The sequence below is a fragment of the Notothenia rossii genome, assembly GCF_949606895.1.
Source record: "Notothenia rossii genome assembly, chromosome: 8".
Classification (NCBI taxonomy): Eukaryota; Metazoa; Chordata; class Actinopteri; order Perciformes; family Nototheniidae; genus Notothenia; species Notothenia rossii.
The window spans coordinates 5,965,958-5,980,132 of NC_136906.1; the positions used below are offsets into that span (position 1 = coordinate 5,965,958).

General features: G+C 39.8%; 1 protein-coding gene across 1 annotated transcript; it reads right to left on the bottom strand.

Moving 5' to 3' along the window:
- Positions 1 to 2,761: 2,761 nt before the first annotated feature.
- LOC307015125 (uncharacterized protein) lies at positions 2,762 to 8,839 on the bottom strand. Its single transcript, XM_079643531.1, has 6 exons — positions 8,328 to 8,839; positions 7,137 to 7,289; positions 6,111 to 6,229; positions 4,538 to 4,709; positions 3,670 to 3,788; positions 2,762 to 2,952 (listed from the first exon to the last, which is right to left on the bottom strand). The coding sequence occupies exons 1-6, from the start codon at positions 8,746 to 8,748 to the stop codon at positions 2,773 to 2,775; spliced, it is 1,164 nt and encodes a 387-aa protein (XP_079499657.1). The 5' UTR covers positions 8,749 to 8,839; the 3' UTR covers positions 2,762 to 2,772.
- Positions 8,840 to 14,175: the final 5,336 nt, after the last annotated feature.

A 14,175-nucleotide genomic window follows, 5' to 3' on the forward strand; every position in this document is an offset into this window, starting at 1 on the left:
ACAGAGTTGTCCGGTCCCGTTTCTGGATCGAGAGGAGCCGACCTTTTAACATCTCTTCTAGCGATATGCAGGAAGTAATGGTATGGAAATGGATAAGGATTTGGAGGAGGAAGTGCATCTTGTGCAGATGTTTTTGGAGGACTCTCTGGAAGACTAGAAGTAAAAGAGGCCGCCTCAGGTGCAGGCTGAAGGAACTGGTGAGATTTCTCTAGGAATTCAGGGTTTTGAGTAAAATGAGTTAAAGATCGTTCTCCAGGTACTGAATCAGGGTCTTGAGGTGGATCAGGTTGAGGGGTTTCAGGGTGGTGGAAGTAGTGATAGTATGGATTGAAGGAGTTGTGTTCATCATGGAGTTGTGACGAACGAGGACGAACAGAAGCGTCAGACCTTTGATCTTCGGACAAATCTGGATTCGCTTCCGGTCTTAGAGGAGGCAATCTTTGAACATCGCTCCGAGCAATATGTGGAAAGTAATAGTATGGGAATGGATAAGGATGTGGAGGAGGGGGTGCATCAGGTGCAGATGCTTTTGGAGGACTTTCTGGAGGGCTAGAAGTAAAAGATGCTGACTCAGGTCCAGACTGAAGAAGTTGGTGTGAGTTCTCTAGGAATTCACAGTTTTGAGGAAGATTAGTTAAAGAGAGTTCTCCAGGCTCTTCAGGACCTGGATCGGTTTCTTGAGGATTGCCAGGAAGAGGGATTTTAAGATGTTGGTAGTGATAGTATGGATTAAAGGAGTTGGGTTGGGACGATCGAGGATGAACGGAGTTGTCCGGTCCCGTTTCTGGATCGAGAGGAGCCGACCTTTTAACATCTCCTCTAGCGATATGCAGGAAGTAATGGTATGGAAATCGATAAGGATGAGGAGGAGGAAGTGCATCTTGTGCAGATGTTTTTGGAGGACTCTCTGGAAGACTAGAAGTAAAAGAGGCCGCCTCAGGTGCAGGCTGAAGGAACTGGTGAGATTTCTCTAGGAATTCAGGGTTTTGAGTAAAATGAGTTAAAGATCGTTCTCCAGGTACTTCAGGTCCTGAATCAGGGTCTTGAGGTGGACCAGGTTGAGGGGTTTCAGGGTGGTGGAAGTAGTGATAGTACGGATTGAAGGAGTTGTGTTCATCATGGACTTGTGATGAGCGAGGATGAACAGAGGTGTCAGACCTTTGATCTTCGGACAAATCTGGATTCCCTTCCGGACTTAGAGGAGGTAATCTTTGAACATTGCTCTGAGCGATATGTGGCAAGTAATAGTATGGGAATGGATAACGATGTGTAGGAAAAGGTGCAGATGTTTTTGGAGGACTCTCTGGAAGACTAGAAGTAAAAGAGGCCGCCTCAGGTGCAGGCTGAAGGAACTGATGAGATTTCTCTAGGAATTCAGGGTTTTGAGTAAAACGAGTTAAAGACTGTTCTCCAGGTACTTCAGGGCCTGAATCAGGGTCTTGAGGTGGACCAGGTTGAGGGATTTCAGGGTGGTGGAAGTAGTGATGGTATGGATTGAAGGGGTTGAGTTCGTTGTGGACTTGTGATGAACGAGGATGAACGGAGGTGTCCGACTTCTGATCTTCTGACGAATTTGGAGTCATTTCAGGATCGAGAGGCGGCAATCCTTTGTCCTCGCCAGGAGCTATATGAGGGAAGTAATAGTACGGGAATGGATAAGGATGTGGAGGATAAGGTACATCAGGTGAATTCATTGGATGACTTTCTGGAGGACTAGAAGTTAAAGAAGTTGCCTCAGCATCAGATGAGCAATGATGAATGGATGTGACAGAATTCCGATCTTCTGACAAATTTGGAGTGGTTTCGGGATCTAAAGGAGGCAACCTTTGGGCCTCTTCCGGACCAATGTGTGGGAAGTAATGGAAAGGGAAGGGATAGGGATGTGAGGGTGTAGAGGTTTTTGGAGGAAGGGTGGAAATAAGAGAGGCAGCTTCTGTGCCAGGCTGAAGAAACTGTTGTGAGTCCTGTGGAGATTCAGGGTTTTGAGGAGGATCTGTTAAAGGTAGATCCACAGACTCCTCGGGACGCAGGTCTTGGTCTTGAGGTGGACCAGGTTGAGGGATTTTAGGGTGGTAGTAGTGATAGTATGGATTGAAGGGGTTGTGTTCATCGTACACTTGTGATGAGCGAGGATGAACGGAGGTGTCCGACTTCTGATCTTCGGACAAACTTGGAGTCATTTCGGGATCGAGAGGCAGCAATCTTTTAGCCTCGCCTCTAACGAAGTATGGGAAGTAATGGTATGGGAATGGATAAGGATGTGGAGGATGAGGTGCAGATGTTGGAAGGGTGGAAATTGGCAGAGAAGCAGCATCCGCCACTGGCTGAAGAATGTGGGAGTTCTCTAGGAATCCCGGGTTTTGAGGAGGATTGGTAAAAGATTGTATTCCAGGCTCCTCAGGAACTGGACCGGGGTTTTGAGTTGTGTCAGGAAAAGGTACTTTAGGGTGGTGGTAGTAGTGATAGTAGGAATTGAAGCCGTGGCTCGAAGGCTGCAGAGAAGGTGCTTCATCTTGAATGGTTACAGGGGAAGAAGCAGCACCTAGCTTCATCGTGACACCCATCACATGAGTTTCTTGCGGATCCGGATACACTGGATGTGAATTTTCTACATTTTCCAGAGATGACTGAGGAGTGGGGATATTGAAATGTACAGGAATCTGGTGGAGGTCGTCTGAAGGCGAATCAACAGGAGGAGCTAATGAAAGCTCACCAGTGGAAGATGATTCATCAGGAGGAGGGTACTTGTGGTGGTATGTAGGGTGGGGGTAGTTAAGAGGGGCCAAGAAGAAAGGTGGGGGCCCATGGAAAAGACTCCAGGGATTCAGGAATGTTCCCTGTTTGAAGACTAGGAGGACGATGGGAAGGTCTGAGTTCTTCAGGGGGAGACACAGGACAGGCCACTTTGAAGGTGTTTTCTTCTATCTGAAGAGACAGACCGTGTTTTCCATCCTGAAAAAGAGAGATTTTTTTGTGAGAAAGTTTACAGAAAATGTAAAGAAAATTGATTTAAGTCACATTTACAAAAATGTCGAAAGGTTATTATGTTATTTCTTGTTCCTACTCGGAACCAAGTTTTGCTTCCCAACTCTGACACTGTGCTACACTTCCCGCCCCCGTCTAACTGTACAGAAAGCGGCGAGATGCATTTCCTTAGGAATCGACAAGCAGAACCGAAACTAACATTTCTAAACGAACAATGGCGGACACGTACAACTTGCGAATGAGTTCTACCTTTTGTAAACTGAATTTATCAATCATTTGTTAATAAATCAGGGCGAAAAACGTCACTTGTCCGCCGGACAAGTCAATTTAAAGATCTACTTGTCCGATATTGTAAATAACACGTCCCGGACGGTGGGACGTGTACTTCTTCGCACACTGAACCCAAGAAGAAACAAACGGAAAAAGATAAATCTCCAACGAGGCGTTCTGGGGCAGCATAGACAGGTCTTCTCTGTGTTAGAGTTTTACTCGCTACAGGGTGTACTTTGAGGGTTTGTGACTCTGCAGACCGTTTACATGCAGAAAAACACACAAGGGGACGGGTAATAACCGGAAAAGCATGACATGGGACCTTTAAGATATACAGCCCTTCTACAAATGTATTATAGTACACGTACAATATATGTAGTATCGTCTTATGAATAGTGACTTCTTGAAACTCACCATGTCTGTGATGCCACAGGTAATAAATGGAGCAGCGATTATAATCTCAGCGTCTCGTATCTCCACTGTGTATCCACACAGCTCCTCTAACACCAACAGGGGGGCCCATTCTCCTCTGACTGTAACGGGAAGGAAAAAAACATTCTTTTAAAAGACCATCTAGAGCAAGGGTGTCAAACTCAAGGCCCTCAATTTATGTGGCCCGCACGAGCTTCCAAAGAATATAATCTACTGTAATTCTTGAATATTTGCTTTCAATTATTTGCCCTAGACTTCTGCTTTCAGACGTAGCTATTTATGAAGTTATTACCAGAACTGATAATAATCCAATGCAGAGCCAATAATGTAATATAATACATTATTTAATATATATTATATATGCAATAATGTAATATAATACATTATTTAATATATATTATATATGCATGTATATTTATATAGTCTTAAAGTTACAACCGGCCCTTTGAGCGCTACCATAATGCTAATGTGGCCCACATTGAAATTGAGTTTGACACCCCTGATCTAGAGAAATACCGAGTGATAAAAGAATGAAAAATCTATCATTAGATTCATTTATTGTCGTACGTACATAGCTACAGTGTAGTTATGTCGATGAAAATCTAAGGTCAAAGGCTCCTCTTTTTTTTACAGGATGAGTGAGGGTATAATTACATTATATTCAAGATTTTATGACACCAAGAATTTTTTTGGCAACAACATTTGACTTGGTACCAATTAATACTTCATCACCACTCATTTGTGTTTTTTTCAAAACAAACAAACACTGACCAAACCTCTCCTCCCCCCTCCCACATGCCTCCCTTCCCAAACTGACACTCACACGAGATGTTTAGTGCAAGTAAATTACCGTTCACCCTGATGTCCTCAGCAGCATGGGGTCCCTGCACACTGAGGGTCATCTCATGCAGAGAGCAACAGAGAGACAAGGGTCCCGAGGCCCGAAGCTGGGTCTGAGGGGTCGGGCAGGACATCTTCACTGGAGTCCCCCTCCACAGCAAGGGCAACACAAAACCCTCCTCCTGAACACAAACAGCATCCTTGATACTCAGTCTGCCGTGAGCAGAGATGGCAAAAGTGCACACATCCTTTACTCAAGTAGAAGTACAGATACTCGTGTTTAAAAATACTCTGGTAAAAGTAGAAGTACTGACTAAACTTCTTTACTCAAGTCAAAGTAAAGAGGCTTTGAAATGCACTTCAGTAAAAAGTACCCATAACTAGCAGCTGTTTTAAAAAGTACCTGACCTCCCTTTATATTCATAGAACAATAATGTCATTGTTAGCTAATGAATGTTTCCATGGTGACCAACGGCAACATGACAACGTTTTCATTGGTCCCTCTTCTTTAGAGAAGACCAGGAAATGATGGATACACGGATCGTGTTCAAATCAATAGGCACGCAATGACTCTAAATAATAATGATCACGCCACCAAACACACATTCAAACTAAAGGAACCAGCCTGTTTGGAAAATGAGAGAAGTAGAAAGTACAGGTATTTGAGTTCAACATGTAAGAAGTAGAAAGTACAGGTATTTGGGTTCAACATGTAAGAAGTAGAAAGTACAGGTATTTGAGTTCAACATGTAAGAAGTAGAAAGTGGTCAGAAAAATAAGTAGTGGAGCAAAGTACTGATACCAGAAAAATATACTTACAGTGACAAAGTATTTGTACTCTACTACTTCCCACTTCTGGCCGTGAACAAAAACTTTTTACATCTATTAGAGAAGATGCATCTATAATTAAGAGACCAGGTTTTACTCGTTAAAAAAGTCCTTTTAAAAATGAGTCAACGCTCCATTAAAGCCTCCATCTTTCTTGTCAAGATGACATGAGAGTGGACTGAGTCATCTACATTAAAAGGTATGATTCATCAGATTCTAAAAACAGATTTAGTTTGGTACGAGGAAACTTTTATTCACACTGTAAAGACATTGAGGACTGGGTCACTCACTAGAGGTCAGGTTTATTGCCTCATAATTGAAGTTATAAGTTGGTCAAATAAATCAAATGTAAGTAAATTATGCTGCAGCCTAAATCCCAGCTTTCCAGAGGGTTTCATTTGCTCATTCCTTAAAACAGAAGCTTCAGATTGCTTATAATAAGAGGAAACATTTCAAAGTTGTGATTTAAATAAGTTATTGGGCTTTTTTCTTATCAACTTAAATTTGTTAGAAAATGTTTCCAACTTTAATTGACTGAAATTGGGCTTATTAACACATGAATACTACTGTGTAATATATGTTTACAGATATATTTAAGAAGTACAATACAAGCTCAAGTTTCATTTGTGGGCCGCCAGCATTATACATTCTTGAATTTGCCGAGGGCCGATTCAAAATTGTCCGCGGGGCGCATTTGGCCCCCGGGCCGTAGTTTGGACACCCCTGGTCTAGATTGAAATGTATGGATATGTTACCTCCTGTTTGACGTGGCAGGCGTCGTAGCGAGCGATCAGGCTGAGGTCTCTCCATGTGTTCTGCACAGAGTATCCACACTGAGGAGGAGGCTGGCTCAGAGGCACCGACGACTCGTTCACTGAGCCAGACACCAAAACAAATGTTATTAAAAATTAAGCATTTTAACAGACATTGCATTTTGCTTGCTAACATTGTTTGTTCTTGTATTGGACTAGTCCATTTGGCGATTTTGATATCATTTTGATTAATTGTGCTAAACCCTTTTTTATTTATTTTATTTCTGAAATATTTTTGGACTGTTTATTTCTGTGTCTTAGTTTCTCTTATGTACATTACCTTGTGTGTTTTTTTATACAGCTGCAACACAAACATTTCCCAAATTGGGATCAATAAAGTACTTATCGATCTATCTATCTATCTATCTATCTATCTATCTAACAGAACACTTTGATGTCAGAATCAGCCATTAAAAATATATAAGCTATTAAAAAAACTATTACAAATATGCAAAAAAAAGCGTTGAAATGAAAGCGAGATAATGAGAATAGAAAGTACGGTGAGAAAATGACAAATTGTTACATGAATAAGGATAAAATATGTACAAAGACACCAGATGTACCATGTCTAAAATCATTCAAATATACCATTGAAAACAAAGATAGAAAATAGTTGTCAAAATGTGGCGGGAAACTCAATATAAATGTCAATTGATGTTTCACAGATGGCCACATTATATGTTTAAAGGGGTATCCGTCTCCATCACAGACGATCAAGTAATACGGAACATTACCTTAACTTAGTATTTCTCTATGCTAGAAAGTTATTGGAAACATTTTGGATAAGGAACTCGTATTTAAAGTTGTTTTTAGACATTTTATAGAGAGACAAGTCAAATATTATACCTTTAATTTCACTCTTAAGATAAGAAAATAGACCCCGGCAGGCCCGGTTGCTACCATACTGGGTAATATATATATCTGTAAATTGAATTTCTAATAAAATATCCAAAAGGTGAGTGTCTTCACCCCGGCTCAGCTGCAGTTGTACGGCTCGTCTCCACTTCACTGTGAGGGTCATGGCGTCGTTTCCACAATCCACGACTGGCTTCAGCTTCCGCCAGCTCTCCTTTGAGGCACTGAGCCTTTGACCTCTGACCTCCTCTCTGACCTCAGCATGAACTGGAGGACAGAAACAAACCAGAGTACACAGGGATTACAAAGTGTCCGTAGTTTAGTGGAGCAAAAAAGGCCTCCAAGTAATAGAAACACAATTTGCAGAATCATAAATTAAGATTAAAACAGTTCACACAATCCCTGTAAATCAAGGTATAGAAGACATTTCAAGCGTGCACGTTTTTTCTCAATATACTGCAAAGTAGGTGGCAGTCAGATAGAGAGAACCTTGGTCAACATAGTGGATATCAGCCAATGAAATAAAACCACTGAATGGAATACTGTGTCAGCCAAATGTACAAAAGATAGGCTATTCTCAAAAATTGTATGAAGTAATATGAATTCCTTAAATTAGTTATCCATCTGTGATGAATAAAAACAATTTTCATTAAAAAAAAATTGGGGGGATAATCCTTGTTGGGAAAAGCTAATTAGATATATTGAAAATGAGGTGTTTCTTTGCAGCTATAATGAACTAAATCTGTGGCACAGGACCAAACTACTACTAGATGTGATTACAACTATTTTAAGGTGTTCAGTTAGAATTGTAATGCGTAAAATAGGCAATGGTGAAACTTGGAAGTAACAGAATTCCAAAAATAAAAGTTAAAAGTATTTGAAATACAGCTATATGATTTTGCAAAGTAGATCACAAAAATGTAAGGTTTCACATGCTTTAAAACAAATAAAATCTAATTGACGGGAGGTCTTGCCTTATAAAGTATAGAGCAACCCATAAGCAATAATTGTTTTACTAACCTGATGATAAATGGGTTTTTTTAATTTAAGAAATAGAGTTCAACGCTTGTGTTTCAATTTGGTATAGTTTTAGACAAGGTAAGATTAGTTATAGCACAATTAAAAAAAAAGGTCATTTAAAGTGCTTTACAAAAAATATATAAAAACCATAACAAAAAAAACACCATATTCACAACATTTTATATATTAGAGAAACCAAGACAATACAAAAAAAGTCAAAGTAATAATAATAATTTTAAAAAAGTCTTAACACGAGAAGTAGAAAAAGTAATATAAGTATCTTACCTGAAGCAGAATTTGCCTGGTAACCCACCAGCGGGTTTGCTTCAAATTGTCCAGGAATATAAAACTTTCCCGGAGTGAAAAGCTCGATTTCCCCTTCGTTACATTCTTCATTCGGAGGGTTGCTTCGCTTCGGTTTGTTGCGGTCTTTGAAGATGTTTCCAATCAAAGAAGACGCCATGTTTGTTTCTAGTTTGAATCCAATCTTGTTTTGGATTGCGGAGTTTAGAAAAGGGAGTATTCTCGACTCTTCTTCCCGTTTTGAGTCGAGGTTTATCCGCTCTCTGAGGCCTTTAGTCGTTAAAACGCTTCTTCTTTCATCGTGAAGAGCAGAGTTTGAGGATGAATGAACAGATAAAGTTATTGTTGTGATGGTGTAAATATGAAGGACGATGAATAAGTGTCCATTTTGTCTTAAATTCATTTCAAATAAGAGTTTCTCTATGCAGCACAAACGCACTGGGGCAGAGGAAACAGCAGCAGGACTTTGTAGAATTCCGGCCAACACACCTGATCGTTAATTGGTCTTAATTACCCAGGTGTTTGTCTCAAACTGGATTATAACGTGCAGATTGGAAGCCCATTTCTGCCTGCTAATAATAATAATAAATAGTATTTATTAAATACATCAAAATAATGAATTAGTATCTCAAAGTTCTGAGAAACTGTCTCATACATTTTGAGTTAGCATCCCAAGATAACGACATAGTATCTCAGAAATTATGATTTAGTGCCAAAAAATTACAATTTAGTATCTTAAAATGAATCGAAACTTCCTCTTAATGACTACTTATGTCAAAACAATAGCTTACATGCCAAACAAATGTTGGAACGTTCTCAAAAATAATGACATCATATCTCAAAATGAGAAACCATCATGAGTCATTATTTCAATGTTATTATCCAGTGAAGGTTTATCAATATTTTGAGATACTATGTCGGTATTTTAAGATACTAATTTGTCTAACTCAATTGATGGGACATTTGTGGTTACTTTTAGATAATAAGTTATCTTTTTGGATTAATTGAGGCATTCCTTTGATATATTAACTAGCAATTAGGTAGAAAGCTTGAGATTTTTTTAATGAAGTCATATTTTAAAGTTATAATTTTAAGATTCTGAGTCACTATTTCAAGATACTGAGAAAATCTTTCATAATTCTTTTGAAAAAAATTCTTGTTTTTCCAAGAAACTTAGCAATCATTCTGATAATAATTCGGAGTCCTTATAATGACTTACAGATCCCTCAAAACACCAGCCAAAAGACAAGTATCCCCTCAAAACTTCAGAGTGATTCGCTAAATTGCTTCAAAAAAAAGTTCCACAACAAAAAGCATTTTTTTTTCATATTTTCATATTATTTTGTGACAACAGTAACATATTGCATACATTTTGCACCAGCATCAAAAAAACAACACTGATAATGTAATATATAATACATTTTTAGTCACAAGGGCCAGTATTTCCACTGAGAAGCATGTACTGTATAAAACAATCTACTTTTGTCCACTAGAGGCCAATGCTGCATTGCTTTACATTAGTAACTGTTGATAACTTTTCACTGATGTATTCTTGAGGACTTTTCCACACACACAGACACACACTTAACTCAATACATATTTATGGTTTTCCATCAGTTTCATACTAGTGGCCATAATGAATAGATTAAAAATTCTTTAAAAATAATATTTAGTCGGCATTTACTCAAAAACACATGTTGTCCTCAGATGCACCAACCATGACATTTGGGTTTGTTGACCTTTGCCCTCCTTTAAAATAACATCCTCTGCTTTGTCAAACCCATCATTTAATTGATTGAATAAGTCACACAGTGAGTCACTTTTGTATGTCATTTACACCTATTTGCATTTCAATGTTTGTTTTTTATTTACTCAACTGAAATGTAATCTCTATTGCCAGCCAGTGTTCATCCAAACCAACATCTGGCCTGAAGACAAACTGATAAAAAGTTCAATAAACTGAGGATGTTCCGTCTATTCATGATAAAAAAGAAATATATCGTCTGCTGTACGTCAACCAAAACCGCCAAGAAACAAGAGCTCAGTACCAACACCACCATCTAACGATCAGTGACGGTGCCAAGCTGAGATCAGTCATCACATTGTGGTCATGATGTTATCAGCTGAGGGCAGACTGGCGATGTTCTCACACTTAAACACTTATAAAGGGCTGTCTTTCACCTCTTCCTCAACATTAGGTTAGAAGTGGTGACAAATAGTGTGGTGCAGGGATGACGTGCTTTTGTGGACCGACCCATTAGTTAGCATCACCAAAAAAAAACATAGTGAAGGTAGCATCAGAAGGGTTACCTTGACAGAAAGCAAATGGGATTTTTCCTTTGGATTTTGGAATATTCCGGAAAATAAACTCTGTGACCAACACACATTTAGGATACTTACACGTTTGGTTCAGCAGAATAATCTCCACATATTAACACCACTATTTTTATAATAGTTGAAGTGTAAATTCAGATATCCAGAAGAAAAAAGCTACGTCACCACGCTTAGCAAAAGGTGCTAACGTTCGGCGTGATGACAAAGGCTATAGTCGTTTTAAGCAACTTGTTAGCATCCGACATTTTTTGGACACGTAAAACCTTCAGAAATTCACCACTGGGGTATTTACTGATGTTATTTATGTCGTAGAACAACATTTGAAAATCTCTTAAGCGAACATTAGCCTATAAACAAACAACATCACGGTCCGTAAGTTCACTTCACCACCGCTAAGCTAAAGGTAGATAATGTTGGGCGTGATGACGTTTAATGTTCTCATTTATAGACACTTGTTAGCAACCGCCTTTTTTAAGACACATAGAAGTTTGAGATGTTCACCAGTGATGTCCACAACAACACTTTCAAAAGAACATTGACATCTAAATAAGGGAACACGGAAATGTTAAAATGCTAACTCATATGTTCAGGACTCATACCCACGCCTCAATATCAGCCATATAGTTTAAATCCTTAAAAAAAACTTCACAACGTGGCTTCAAAGCTTTGTGTTTGTGTGTGTATGCCAATGAAGCTGCGGTGTGTGTGTAAGGGGGGGTGATCAGTTGATGATGGGCGCGGCTGTGAGATGACTCATATTTGGAGTTGCCATAGCTACAACCCGGAGTTGTTTTCTTTGTGACTCGCAGCGAGAGTACAGTGTGTGTCTGGATTTCATTGAGAGACAGAAAGAGAGGCTATTTGTGGGGGCGACATAAACGCAGGGGTGGCAGTTATAGCAGGAAACAGGAGGAGCAGAAATGTTCCCAGAGAAGAAGAAGAAGAAGAAGGAGAAGAAGTCATGTGAAGTTAACTGTAGTGATATCAAGGCGGGGTTATAAAGAGAAAAGAGTGAGGTCTAAAGAAAGAGCACTCTGGGTGAGGAAGTGAATGAAGTCACTATGGAAACAGGCCGGCTTGACAACATATGAGGATTTTTTTTTGTATTGAATGTAAACGGTGGCTTACACACAATGTTCGCCCCGCTTGAAGCTGTTCTGCAGCCTTCAAATTGTACAGAGGTTCATAATAAAGACTCCTGCTGCTGATTCTCATTTAAAACCACAAGGCAGACAGCCAACGAGGCACATGCTTACAGAGACATTCCCTTATTTTGTCTGTTTAGCATATTATTTGACGCCTTGATTTGGTTTTATTTTGCCTTAACTCAAAGTTTACCTCAATTTTTTTTACTTTTTATTTATTGGTTTAGTTTTACCATACATGTACGTTGCTCAAAACACAACAAAAAATGTTCTTAATAACATGCAATATAAGTAAAACAAAACAGATAAAAGCATCAGCTAAACGATATGTAATGTAATGTAACATATTGAATGCCTTAAAAGGGACGTATGATGCTCATTTTCAGGTTCATGTTTGTATTTAGTGCCTCTACTGTTACACGTTTACACAAGCATGTGAATAAATATGAACAATTTACAATAAATATTGCGGTAAATCTGCAATACAATGAGCTTGTGCTTAAGTTAGTTGCAGGGTAAGTGTGTATTTTCAGACTATTAGGACTCTGAGACAATGGATATTTGTTTTCGGGGCGATAGGAGGTCGGAAAAATGTGGCTTTTCCTTCCAGGAGGAACATTTTGACAAGTAGGAACAACAGGTTTTTGCACACAGGCTCTATTTTCTTAGTAATGAATGGAGGCTGAGGTTGCTTTCAAAGATTGTCGGACAAAGGCCAAAATATAATAATGGACGCACACTGGGGAGGTGACTATTAGTAGGAAAAAAAATAGTGAGAAGTGGAAGCTCTGAGTGTGTGTTTGAGGGTGTGTGTTGTTCCTCTAGTGCCTGTGGCGATGTGTCACTCCCTCAGAGGGTGATGAGTATGTAGCATGTATTTTAAATGTGTGTGTGTGTGTGTGTGTGTTAATTGTATTCCAGAAACCATGGCCCTGTGTCACTGATCTTGTAGATGAGATGAGAATGTGTACATGTTAGGAATATGTGTTTGTAGGAATGTGTGTGAGGGACAGGCCTGTGCAGAAACGTATCATAAAAACCAACTCAGTGACACTTTTCCAATTGGTCAACAGCCTGAGGAGAGGTGAGGGTCAAGACCATAGACTGTATATATAAAGGATCATGACACAAAACACTGTGGCCCCGCCTCTTTCTGAAGAACACACACATCCAAAGTCTTTGAAATTGAGCGGTGAAGGGATGACATATTTTTGTAGGCCGATCCAAAAGTAAGCGACACAAGCACTCCCTTGACAAAAAGCCATTTATTTCATTGGATTTGGAATAGTGCAGAAAATTAGATCTTTGGCCAACACATTTTGATAATACTTACATGTTTTGTTCAGTAGGATAATCTCCACATATAGAGTGGTGCAGGAATGAATCCTAAAACCCAGATATGAGTTAGCATTTGACCACTTCCCGTTCCTTCCTCCTAAAATCAATGTTTTTTATTAACGTGCTTGTGTTTAGACGCCTGAAAAAGGTCTGTTGTTAACACAAGCTTGAGAGAGTTTCACGTGTTGTTCTACGACATAAAATACATCAGTAAATACTCCACTGGTGAATGTCTGAAGCTTCAATGTGTCTTAAAAACAACGGTTACTAATGCTAACAAGTGTCTAAATGAGACGACTAGACAGCCATGACGCCGAACATTAGCCGCCTTTAGCTTAGCGGTGGTGAGGTAAAGTCATGTGACCGAGCTGTAGTCCCTTTATAGCCCAACATTAGCCACCTTTAGCTTAGCGGTGGTGACGTGAAGTCATGTGACCGTGCTGTAGTTCCTTTATAGCCCAACATTAGCCGCCTTTAGCTTAGCGGTGGTGACGTGAAGTCATGCGACCGTGCTGTAGTTCCTTTATAGCCCAACATTAGCCGCCTTTAGCTTAGTGGTGGTGACGTGAAGTCATGTGACCGTGCTGTAGTTCCTTTATAGCCCAACATTAGCCGCCTTTAGCTTAGCGGTGGTGACGTGAAGTCATGTGACCGTGCTGTAGTTCCTTTAGAGCCCAATATTAGCCGCCTTTAGCTTAGCGGTGGTGACGTGAAGTCATGTGACCGTGCTGTAGTTCCTTTATAGCCCAACATTAGCCGCCTTTAGCTTAGCGGTGGTGATGTGAAGTCATGTGACCGTGCTGTAGTTCCTTTAGAGCCCAACATTAGCCGCCTTTAGCTTAGCGGTGGTGACGTGAAGTCATGTGACCGAGCTGTAGTCCCTTTATAGCCCAACATTAGCCGCCTTTAGCTTAGCGGTGGTGATGTGAAGTCATGTGACCGTGCTGTAGTTCCTTTAGAGCCCAACATTAGCCGCCTTTAGCTTAGCGGTGGTGACGTGAAGTCATGCGACC

Excerpts from the sequence above, each read along its gene's own strand:
- LOC307015125 (XM_079643531.1), bottom strand. The coding sequence starts at position 8,748 with ATGAATTTAAGACAAAATGGACACTTATTCATCGTCCTTCATATTTAC. Across the intron at positions 4,710-6,110 it reads CCTGCCACGTCAAACAGGAG|GAGGAGGGTTTTGTGTTGCC; the intron begins GTAACATATCCA and ends GTTTGTGTTCAG. Across the intron at positions 2,953-3,669 it reads CCTGTGGCATCACAGACATG|GATGGAAAACACGGTCTGTC; the intron begins GTGAGTTTCAAG and ends TCTCTTTTTCAG.